We start from the raw sequence: 12,029 nt of genomic DNA, 5'->3' as shown, positions 1-12,029 counted from the left end.
ATGTTTCCGATGACAGAGACTCAAATGGATTCGCTTTGTTCATCATTTCGCTATCATTACCTGTGAACTATTTTGCGTACATGCCTTCAAAATGTAAAAATTCTTACCGTAGATTAGAAATAAGAGCCTTTTTTTTAATTCTTCAAACCACATTTTGACAGCTCAGTTTGCTATATCAGCACATTTTTGGCGACGTGGGTGGAGTCAACGAACGCGGTCAGGCTTCTTTCAGGCCAACCGCCCGTTTTCAGAGCCTTTTTATCCCTTGTGCTATCCTAGGCACTTTACCATTGGGAGTTGGGTCATCTAGACCCACTAGACAGTGCGCTGAACCTTTTTTCTTCAATGATTTGTGATCTTCACTGGTTTCCATGGATTACATGAAATCTTTCCACCTTTATCCACCTTTGTCATGGTAGGGAGAACACGTCAGTGTGAGGGTGGGGTCATCTAAGATAGAACAAGGGTTATGGTGGTCGGTCATTACGGCTGACCCAGTTCAGGTCCACTTTTGCTGTTCTGACATCAGGGGTTCATGGTTTAGCGTCTCCCAGAATGAAGGAAATGCTCTTGCATATGTCAACAGTGTTGAACCAGTGTGTTAGGATGGATTTAAGACCTAATTTTATTAAATTACACCAGGCTTAGTTTAAGAAAATAAATAAAATAAAAAATAAAAGGAAGAGGATTTAAAGGAATTTTTTGATTTTTGTAAAACACAAATCGTATCTTGAACCAAATCGTAGGGGAATCGCAAATCCTAACAGGTACTGATAATAAAAAACAGAGCTAAGTTAATCTTTAAAGACCCTTTGGAGTTCTGCTTGGGAAAGTTCTGTTTGTTTTCTTTAATGCTCTGCGTTCGGATCGGTTTGTGCGGAGAGGACAGATGGAGCGGGCTGTTCTGTCGACAGATCCCAGAACGCCTCGTGATCCAGCCGTCTCCCTGAGCCAGAGAAGCAGAACAATAAAGCCCTGTTCTCGTCTTAAAGTGGAAACAAGGAAAGCTGCTGGAACATCGCAGGAGCAGATTTCCATGATGCAGGCGTAGAAAAAGAAAAGACGGTGCAGATGGTTCCTTCCAGAGTCCTTGTTTTACAAAAAAAAAAACATTTAGAAGTGTTCTGGGAACGTTTGAGTTCTGAATTTGCTTACTCTTTCAATATTGAAGCTCTGAAATGTCAATTTTGCTCAATTAAAAAGTTATTTCCTTTTTTTTTGAGGGTGTTTCAACCAGTCAGACGTTTCATCATAGCACTTTCCCCATCATTTCAAAATAAAAGAGCAGCGTCGGCGTCTTGCAATCAGAAAGAAAATGACTTTAACATCTTTTATTTGGGCTCCGATTACATAAATGTTCATAACACAGCCTGCTTTGGATCTCATAATACAATAAAGTTTAGACTGATCACTGATGCAATAAACAACAGCTTGAATCCGAACTACAGCCCTATGTACACACAAGGAGAGTTTTTTCGGTCTGTTTTTAAGAACATGAATCATACTGAAAAGCGAGTGACTACTTTCAATCACGTTTCTGTCACAGCAGATGCAGCAGCTTGGTTTTCGAGTCTACACGTCACAGTCGTCCCTGCGGTGCTTTTATTCTGAAGGAACAACCCAGTTAAATAGCAGTTCGGCTCGTCTTTGCCGGCACGTGAAGGTGATGCATCTCCACGGATACAGGTAGAAGACTTTTAATCCTAAAAGTTCAAGACCTGAGAGGTTTTTATTTTGTTTGTTTTAGTGGAACAAAAACTTTGAACTTCAAAGGAATAATGAGAATAATGAAATGTTTGCAATCACCAGTTTTCTCTTTCGTGACTTAAACATGCAGACAATCGTTTTCTGTTCAAAGTCGCGGTTTAGATTAATGTTATTTTATTTTAAAACTCGATGTTCGTCGACGCAGATAACTTAAAACAAATAAAATTCTTTAAAATTCTAGAAAAGTCGTCCTAAACGGCGGCGGCGGCTCCGCGGCTACAAGTTCATTCCTTGGGCACTTAGTAGAGAGTCCAGCATGTCAAAAGTGTTTTTGTAGTCGGTGTGCTGGCCGTTGGATATGATCATGCCGTTCGTCCCGTCGTGGTGCTCCATCATCCTCTGGCCGCCCTCAGAGGACGAGGAGTAGTGGGAGGAGCCTCCTTTGGAGGAGCGGCTGCTCTTGGACGAGTGGTGGTGGTGGCCGTCGGCGTGCGGCCTCTTGCGGGACGAGCCGGAAGGGTCGCCGTGGTGGCCGCCCACGGCTCGGGCGGATCCGTTTTCCAGGGCAGCCCTGCCCCCCGCCGTGAGCGAGTACGAGTGTTTGGAGTGGCGGTGGCCTTTGTGCTTGTCTTTGCTCGCCTCCGAGCCGCCGTGGCGCTCCGACGAGACTTTGATTCGCATCTTCAGCTCCTCGCTGGTGGAGGAGCCGCCGTCGGCGTAGGAGGCGGCCGCCCGGGGCTTCTTGGAGCCGGGCTTGTCCCTCCTGCCGTCGTGCTTCTTGTGGTGGTGGTGGGGGGTCGGGGGAATGTACATGTCCGTGCTCGGCTCCTCTTTCACGCCGTTCTGCAGCTCCGCCGCCTGTTTCTCTCTGTACCTTTCCAGAGTCAACACTTTCTGAGAGCGGGAAAAGGCGGCCGCCGCCGCCAGCTGCTGGTGGTCGCCGCCGCCAGCAGCTTTAGGTTTGTGCTTGACCAGCGTGAAGTCTGAGTGGGGGGGCTGGGAGAACTGGTCGCTGAGATTCTGGTACAGGCTGTAGGGCGCCGGGATGCTGTTCAGGCCCGCCATGGCGTCGGGGTCTGAGCTGGAGGAGAAGAAGGAGTTGCTGCCAGGGAGGCCCTCTAAGGACGCCCCCTGGTAGGTGGGCTCCACGGCGGCGCCCTCCGTCTTTGGTTTCTTAGCAGCTTGGATCGCCTGCAGAGCAAAAGCGCAGAGAGACCTGAGCGGGCGGGTCCATCCACACGGCGCCGCGGCGGCGGGAAAAGCCCCATCGCTTACCCTCCAGTTCCGTATCCTCTTCAGTTTGCTGGGCGTCCTCTCCAGGATCTGCAGGAACTCATGGGTGAGTTCTGAAAACCACACAGAGGTTTCTGAGTTTGAAGCCATCAGTTTTGACGATCCATTACAAAACATCCGGGCGAACCTTTCTTATGTTTTCTGCTCCGTTATACAAACAAATTTGATTTTCCGTCTCACGGCTTAAGTGTTTCTATGAGGAGCATCACAGACCAAACTCAGCTTTTTATTTTATTAATTTTATTATACTTTATTTAAATTTTTCTCGGCATTTGACCCAAGTGGTGGTGAGGTGCAGCTGAATCGGGAGGCAGTAGCGCAAAGGGTGATGTTAATTGCCCCCAGTACCATTTCTTTATTCCCCTCCGGGAATCGAACCCTGGATACCAACCGAGCTACCCAGCAACCATGTTAAAACGACTTGCAGAATCTTTGACGGACAAATACTTTTTCTCCTCAATGTATGTAAAGACTAAACAATGAATTGGTTTGAACGAATCCAACCTTAAGTAAAATGCATTAATTGAAAGGATGCTGTGGCTTAAATTGGCCACTAGATGTCACTGTTGATTCTGGGTTGGATTTGTTTACTAGGAAAAAACCGTTATGGAAGGTATTTGGTTTATTTGTTTTTCTTCTGCACACCTTTTGGGGAAAATGATGACAAAATATCTATTATTAAGTGAAATTATTTATTTTATACATTTAAGCAGCAATTTGAAAATAAGAATTGTTAATAAAGTCCAAAAAAGCACAGCGTATCTATCTTTTTTTTTTCTTCAGCTCACACTTTAGTTCTGTTTTGCTTAATTAAAGCTAACTTTATTTAGACACCTGTTAAAAAATAAAAATAAAAAAGACGTCTGTAGGAACATGACGAATCAACGAATTTGAGAAAGAATCAGATCAATTTGTCCAAATCAAACCAACTTCCCAAAGACAGAGGACTCTCACCATCGAGCAGCTGCAGCGTCACGGTTCGGTCCACATATTCCCACCAGTGTTTCCCGTCTGTGGACACGGGGATCTCCCAGTTGGACCATTTACAGGCCAGGTGGATGCAGACGCATGCCACCACCGTGGGCCTGTACTCCAGGCAGAAGGTGGTAAGGTGCAAACTGCAGGGACAGACAGGAAGCAGGAAAACTCCAAGGGTTAAAACACAAACGCCCAACCGGCCTCTACAACAAAAAAAAACACACTTCCTAACATGAAACCACAAGCTCACCTCCTAAAGCCAGAATGTGTCTAGTCACACAAACACTTTGTTATGGAGAAAGGTTTTTCATTTGAAAGAGAATATTTGATCAATTATTGAACAAATATTGTCCTTTTGATGATTAAAAAGAACTAAAGCCCTTTTTTTTTTTAAATGTTTCCATTAAAAATGTTCTTCAACTTTGCTGAAGTTATGTGTGAACTTAAAGAAACAGCGAGTCGTCCTTCAACACAAGCACACAGCAGAAAGAGCACATTTCTATTTCCTGTGATCACTGAACTTTTACAAAATAAGAGTCAAGTCCCACAAAAAGCTGACCCTGTTGGACTTTGGGCGCCTGCACACCAAAACAGAACTCTGTAAACATTGTCGCTGTCCTAACCAATCAGAGCCTCTTTTCTGGTTCAAAGCACCAGTTTGAGGTGAGAGTTCTTGCTCTGTTTTTCCACTCATCAGTTCAATTTCTTGGACTTGATGTTTGCGATTGGAATTCTCTACTCCGACGTGAGCAGACAGTTAACGGTTTTCAGGTCCACTGCAGAAACTCGGCTGGGAGCTTTCCTTGTTTCAATTTTTGGCTTTTATCGTCAATTTGGTGTACAGAAGCTCCCAAAGTCCTCTGTGCTTCATTTTCCCTGAATCCCAAACTACACTGCAAACCTGCCAGTTATGAATATTATGGGATGGTGACACTAAAAGACAAAAACGGTTTTTTAAACATGCATGAACTGACAACATTGAAATGCAATATTTATGTCCTCTGAAGGCAAAGAACACTTCCACCCCCATACTGTAGGTGGCAGTATGCATTTTTCTTAACCAAACGATGTTGAAGATAAAATCTTTAGAGGTTAACAGACGTTTAGTTTTTTTTTTTACTGGTTTACGAAGTAGATTTATGCCTTGCGGGGTGTTTAAGTTACAAAATTGGGCAGCACGCCGATGTTAGCATCCCAGCTTAACCCGAGTACTATAAGTTTGACCGTTGACCGAAGCAAATTCTGACGCAGAGAACAGCAGCCTTGTGCTGAAATGCAACACTTCTTAAGAGTCAAGTACTTACGTAAGCAACGTAAGTGAGCTGATTCGGACGCCGAGAAAAAACGGCTAATGCAAGAGATCGTAAAGTGACGGACAGCGGTGCGAACAAGTCATGAAAAACGACTTCTCTGTGCGCTAGAGTCAGCTAATCCACAATAAACGATTGAAGATTTGCAGCCAAAGAGTGTGTTGTTTAGGGGGTCGCCGGCGACACAATCAACATAATTGATTCTGTCGCAGAATCTTGCGCTGATGTGCAACATTTTTGTTGGTCGATTGTTTCTTTCCTAAAAGCAATTCGGACACCATGCTCACTACGTTTTTTTTAAGGCAAGTGTGATATCATTGATGACATGACATAAATAAGCATTTTGAAGATAAAAATGTTGATGGTTTCTTAAAAATATACATTTTCTTGGCAAAAATTGGTTACCCGCAATGCATTGTGGTCTATATTTGCCAATCTAGTGAGCATGGATGCACAATAAAGACTTCTGGGAAATTTTTAGGGCACTGGATTTTGGAATTGTAGACTTGGAGAGCACGACAAAATGAACAGAATAATTCAGACACAACCTGAATTTTCAAACTCTTCAACCTTTTACTAAAATGAACTTAAGTAAGCTGTGTCAGTATCAGCTGGTTTATACGGATAGTGGCAACACTTTGCTCCAGTAGAGTGATTGTGCGTCAGCGCAACGCTGCCCGTCTTAGCTTCTAGAGTCCGTTGGACTTACATTAACTGCGTCAACCATTGAAGAGTCACGGTAGTTTAAGAAAACATGAAGACTGGAGCTAAAGCGTTGATGTTGAAGGGTTTGGCAAAATCGTACGATCGTCCAAAGCAACGCGATGGCGGCAGCCCAAGGAACATGCCTGTACTTTCATACCGTATCGGGGTCAAACGTACTCGGAGACGGTACGGATCACCCAACTTGAGCAGATCTCAACTTTTTATTATCGCGTTAAAACTTTGTTTGCAGTGTAGCTTGGAGTCTGAAAGCTCCTCTGAGGGCAAAAGGTCAACAAAAAAAGGAAAAGAAAAATGAAAGAACTGTGAACTATACTTACCAAGAACCTCTATAAGTTTAAGAATCTTTAGCCGCAATCTATATTCAGGCTACCGTTTCAGAGTTTTTCTGTGTTTTGTTTTTTAGACACTCCGTACCAAAAAAACCCGGAGAGGTGAACAGCACCACTACATTCAACCCCTATGTGCCAAGAGGGAGCCCTTGTACAATACACCGCACAGCAGCCCGGCCGGTACTTCCCCAAACCGGGGTTCCCGGAGACCAGGCGCCAACAGGGCGTTGGACACAGGAAGGGGGACCCTGCAGGACAGGAAGCCATAGTGTGCCATTACAGTGCAATAATGGGAACAGGAAAATAACCTGTTGGTAGCCATGAAATAGGAAGTCTGAGCCAAATCTCTGCTTGCTGCAAAAGAAGAAGAAGAAGGATTTCAGTTAGATGGCTTTGGACAGTCGTTATAGCAACATCAGAGAAAGTGTAACCCTTTAACGCCACAAACACACGCTCTTCCAACCGCCGCAACGATTTACCCGTTTACCCAATTACCATTATTCTGAATGCTCAGCTGCTTTTCTCCGAGTCGTTTTGAGTTACGGTAGTTGCGCAAACGGTTGATGAAGCACAGCAGACGGACGAACGCCGGAGCTGAAGCTCTGGCGTTAAAGGGTTAACAGAAACACGTGAAACGATAAAAATGAAGGAGAGAAATACCTCGCACTAGCTGGGAACATCTCACAACATCTGTGTGAGGATGATCAACTGTTATTTCAAAACCTGCAGAGGTGGAGATGGGGGGGGAAAAAACTTTTGAGCGCACAAAATTTAAAAAACCAAAAAAGCCCGGGGTGGTCTCATCAGCACAACTCACCTAGCGTTTGCAGCACGATTGACTCCAGAACTACCAGCTCGTGCGCCTGCAGCTGGAACGCCTGAAAGAGCCCGAGAAACAGAGAACGGAGTCAGGAGTTGTCGTCTGACTCCTCGTCCCGCCACATGCGGGAGGAAGGAGGACGACCTAAAACCGCCAGGCTGATAAAACTACCGGAGAGTAGAAGCGGTCGACTGTAAAGACGCAACTTTTGACGACAAAAGATGAGATGATCCTACAATAAAAGAAAATGATTTTCTCACATTTCAAGTTAAAAAATCGATTCAATGAATCTGACTTTGATTCAAAGCGTTGAAGAGAATCTGCTTTAAATTTTCAAAATAAAAGCTCTTTCCAGGTAAACTGGTGATCTTCAGAGTTCAGGCGGTTAAATGGAGCTAGTCTCCGCACCAACAAACGTTTTCCAGACAACAGAAACCAACATGGCTGTGGATCAACGCACAATAACAACAAACACACTTTCTGCTTTTAATCACCAAAGGCTTTTAGGGCTAAAAAAAAAAGCTTTGCTGCGAAAGTGAGCAAAATGTCATTTTAAACAATTCTGAAGGATATAATGAATTACTAATATTTGGAACACAACTAACAATAGTTGATGAAATAAAAGCCTTATTTGTATAGAAATTGGAGAATTTGTTCAATTTTTTCCCTTTTGGGGAGAAAATAAATAAAGATTTGCACAAAAATTAGCCTACAGATCAAGAGGGTAAAAGGCGATAAGAGTCACAATAAAAGTGTGACACAACAATAAAATCAGCATGTTGATCATCAAGAGATTTAAAATGTATAATGACACTGACTGAGACTCTACGCTGTCATTTTTGTGCTTTGCCACAAATCAAATGCAAGAAAACAGCCTAAACACAAAAAGAAATTCCCATCCTCTTTTGATCAATGTTAAAAGTTGTTATACCATGGTCCCGGTTGAATACTCGATTCTGATTGGCTGCTGGGTGTGCGTTAAAACCTGATAACCGCACGGTGAAAAAAGAGGTTCCGGTCAGCTAGCTTAAATGTTTTGTATCACTTCTTTTAAATGACCTTTAGCTTCACCATCTGGACAAAAACAAGCGGTAAGAGGTGAACTTTCTCTCTGAACCCATCGGGACGATCAGCGTATATACATCGCCGAATCTTGACTGCAGGGGTGGTGCCGCGCGACGCAGACTATTTACAAATAGTCCACTTTTTGTGAGAAAAGCGATCCAAATCGGAAAAAAAACAAAAATAAAGGACTAAAAACTGGTTAATATGTATTGCTTTTGTAAGTGACCATGGTATAAGTGGGTTAATGGCCTTCAAAGTGTGCATTATCACTTTTTAGGGCATCCGCTTCGCGTCGGACGGTTCAGGCTTCCACGGCGTGCGTTAAAAAGTAATAACGCACACTTCATCGGCCATTAACCCTTACTTAATTGCGATTAAAAGCTGTTCTCTAAGACAGCATTTTCGTTCACGTTCACACCGCTCTTGGCAACTCCCGTTCAAGAAGCCACTTCCCATGAAAGGTTTATGTAAATGCACATAAAAGCACATATCAGGCTACTGAGTTCAAAACTCACGCGTAGCTACGCAAGATTTTACGACCGTTTTCAGGCTCTGCGTACAAAACGCGTGGTTACTAACTGTGCATTGCCAGTTCAACCAGGTAGAACTTCGACCAATCAAAAATGCTGTACCCTTTTTTTTTTTTTTTTTTAACGGAAGGGCCAACCTGTTGAAAATTTATCATGGCGAAGAAATTAATAATTCCATATTTATCGTACATATATCGGAATAGAGCTGGGAAAGGAAAGCCTGGAGCAAAGATTCACCAAATTTGGACCAAGCCTCTTCCAACTGTAGGTGGCGGATATGCACTAGAAAGTAGAAGAAGAAGAAGAAGAAGAAGAAGAAGAAGAAGAAGAAGAAGAAGAAGAAGAAGAAGAAGAAGAAGAAGAAGAAGAAGAAGAAGAAGAAGAAGAAGAAGAAGAAGAAGAAGAAGAAGAAGAAGAAGAAGAAGAAGAAGAAGAAGAAGAAGAAGAAGAAGAAGAAGAAGAAGAAGAAGAAGAAGAAGAAGAAGAAGAAGAAGAAGAAGAAGAAGAAGAAGAAGAAGAAGAAGAAGAAGAAGACCCTCCCTGGTCGTCCAGGGTTCACATACCCGTATGGTGCAACGGAAATGGTGAGCAATAACAGTGTCGAGCCAAATCCAGCTCGGATTGTGGTTTTGTAGTTTCTACGTCACGCATACGATCTTTTTCACAATTTAAATAAAGAAAAACTCAGGAAGGCTTCATTTTCCTAATATATAGCCACAAGAACATGTGGAAGACCGCACTTCCATCAGAGTGGGTCTCTATGCTCCCCACCTGAGGGTCAGAGGTCACTCTCGACAGTTGTGGTACCCCCCAGATCTGCCAACAGAGGAGCCAGACGGAAGCTTAACTCACACTGCTTTTGGTGTCTAAGGCCGGCTCCTGCGGGTTAATGAAGGCATGGGCCATTTTAATGACGTGCTCCAGCTTCCTGGGCTGCTCTTCCACCTTAGCTGCCAGGAACAGCGTGGTCTGAGAGATGATCTGTGATCCAGGGAGGAAGCGGGTTCACACCAGGACTTCACATTAAAACCCCCACAAACAAACACACACACACACACACACACACACAAGACCCCCAATACTTACATTCCTGTGGAACTTGGTGAAGGAGTGGATCATATAAAACCTATGCATGTAAACTATGGCGGTGTTGATTATTAGCTGGGAGCTGAATGCGCAGTTGAGGAAAATACGTAGACAAACCCATTACGGAAGAGCAGATTGAAGGAAACATGTTGCAAAAAATGATATTGTAATAAATGACGTTTAGGTGCGTAAGGTTTTTTTTTTCCTCCCCTGTTTTGGCGTCGTAGTCAGGAGCTAACAATAGAAAGAGGCCAGACAATGGCTTTACCGACTAGCATTTAGCAAAAGCGAGCGAACATCCACCAAAACAGCTTAAAGTTTAAATAATTACTTTAAGACGAATTGTGGATGACGTCGAATGACGTAATAGTAACATAAAAGCTGAAATCTAATTGGAAGCATGCTGGGAAATCGAGCTTAAAGTGAGCTAGCAGCGCTAGCCGAGCTGTTTACCGGCTAACCAACAAGGATACACGTTGAGCCTCTGGCCGATGTCCTGGATCAGGTTGGCGGCCTGCTGCCGGTAGGACAGTTCCCGGTCGGCCTCGATTCCGCAGCGGCGGGACGGCGTGTTTTCCAGCTGCTCCCGGGTGAAGAGCCATTTCGTAGAGGGTCCCCGGTGCACCGCCATTACGCTCCCGCAGCCGAGCCCGACGGTGCTAGCATCGGGAGGGAGGGAGCGAGGCGGCGGAAACACGCAACGACGGCGAAAAAACCGGTAATGGTGTTTTTTGACAGCGCCCCTAGTGGCCACTTTGTGTAATGCTTTTTTGGGGGGGAGGGTTCCACAAGAGTTTGCGCCAATAAAAGTGAATAATTTATAAATATTTAATTTATTATGATATTTACTTTATTTTTTATCAGTACTTAAACAAATATATAAATATATTTAAGATATAATATTCTCTTAATTTGTGTCTTTCTTGACATTTATACATTACAATACATTTTTTATTAATTATTGTTTTTATTATTAATATTTAATAAATGTTATTAATTATGAAAAATAAAAGGGTCTCTTATTATTTAAATGCTGCCAGATTTTCAAACAATTTTTATGTTTCATTAGGATGATGCTTCCTAAACTTTTACTTTTGTCTTTCTAAATTAGCATAAAATGATTTCAAAATAAAATCCTAGCTGTAAAAAATATTTTAAAGTGTACACAGCATAAGTTAAAAGATATATGAACTACACAATGTCCCACTTGTGACTTTAGAGCTTTCTGGAATAAATGTTACTCTACATTTCTTGTTAATCTCATTTTCTGGAGGATTTGGGTCACAAAGCACTAAATATAATATACAAAAGTGGGATCATAGTATTTTCAATTGAAATCAATTTGGTTTTGACTAATTTGATGCATTTTAATAGATTATCAACACAAATAAAAAAATATGCTCTGTATATGAAATGATATTGTTTATTTTAATAAATAGAAATTTAAGAAAATAGACATAAATAATCAAACCAGGTTAGTTATACAGCCACAATTAAATAGGACAAAAAATACAAGTAAAAAATGCATTTTTTGAACAAGATGATCTTGGATTACACATTTAACATTTTCTTACTAGAATAATAATAATAATAATAATTGATACTTTGTTTATCCCACAATGGGAAAATTCTTCTCCGCATTTGACCCATCCCCTGGGGGAGCAGTGAGCTGCAGCCTAACCGCACCCGGGGGGCAGTAGAGTTAAGGGTTTTGCCTAAGGGCCCTTACTGGGTGATGTTAATGCTCGCCATTGATATGGTAATTGACCCAGTAATTGAAGCGTTTTAGCACTAAATTGACAGAAAACCTGCCCCCCCCCCCCTTCTTAAAAATTAAAATGCATTTTTTGGGATTAGCACTATTTTGACAATTTGCTGTTGTTTTTCTCTACTGGTTGTCCCAAATGTTTTGTGTCAGGAGCCTCATTTCTTTATTTGTTTGCTACAACATATGCATTGTGGCAAAGTATCTCAATCATTATGGGATACTTTTGATTATTATTATGTAGCAGGTGTGTGCCCCATTAGGCTAACAATGTTTATGGAATGTGTCTTTTTCTTTCCTCTCATTTCTGATGCTTTGTTTATTGGTTTTCCTCAACGTTTTGATTCATTTAAATGTGAGTGGTGCAGTACTGAAATGATCCTCTAGATGGCAGCAAGTGACAAAAATGAAGGGTCAGCA

General features: G+C 42.5%; 1 protein-coding gene across 1 annotated transcript; it reads right to left on the bottom strand.

Moving 5' to 3' along the window:
- Nucleotides 1-1,316: 1,316 nt before the first annotated feature.
- ccnt2b (cyclin T2b) lies at nucleotides 1,317-10,567 on the bottom strand. The gene is made up of 9 exons (XM_023965494.2): nucleotides 10,318-10,567; nucleotides 9,845-9,926; nucleotides 9,611-9,739; nucleotides 7,161-7,221; nucleotides 7,004-7,066; nucleotides 6,652-6,697; nucleotides 3,955-4,118; nucleotides 2,983-3,053; nucleotides 1,317-2,898 (listed from the first exon to the last, which is right to left on the bottom strand). The coding sequence occupies exons 1-9, from the start codon at nucleotides 10,473-10,475 to the stop codon at nucleotides 1,984-1,986; spliced, it is 1,689 nt and encodes a 562-aa protein (XP_023821262.1). The 5' UTR covers nucleotides 10,476-10,567; the 3' UTR covers nucleotides 1,317-1,983.
- Between the last annotated feature and the right edge of the window lie 1,462 nt (nucleotides 10,568-12,029).

This window comes from Oryzias latipes, chromosome 2 (genome assembly GCF_053564925.1).
Source record: "Oryzias latipes strain Hd-rR chromosome 2, Olatipes_Hd-rR_3.1".
NCBI lineage: Eukaryota > Metazoa > Chordata > Actinopteri > Beloniformes > Adrianichthyidae > Oryzias > Oryzias latipes.
The sequence above is the reverse complement of the archived record's forward strand: the minus strand, read 5'-3'. Positions and strand labels throughout refer to the sequence as shown.

Coding starts and splice junctions, on each gene's coding strand:
- ccnt2b (XM_023965494.2), bottom strand. CDS start 10,475: ATGGCGGTGCACCGGGGACCCTCTACGAAATGGCTCTTCACCCGGGAG. Junction 7,067..7,160: donor AATCGTGCTGCAAACGCTAG/GTGAGTTGTGCT, acceptor CCACCTCTGCAG/GTTTTGAAATAACAGTTGAT. Junction 4,119..6,651: donor TATTTCATGGCTACCAACAG/GTTATTTTCCTG, acceptor CTGTCCCTGCAG/TTTGCACCTTACCACCTTCT.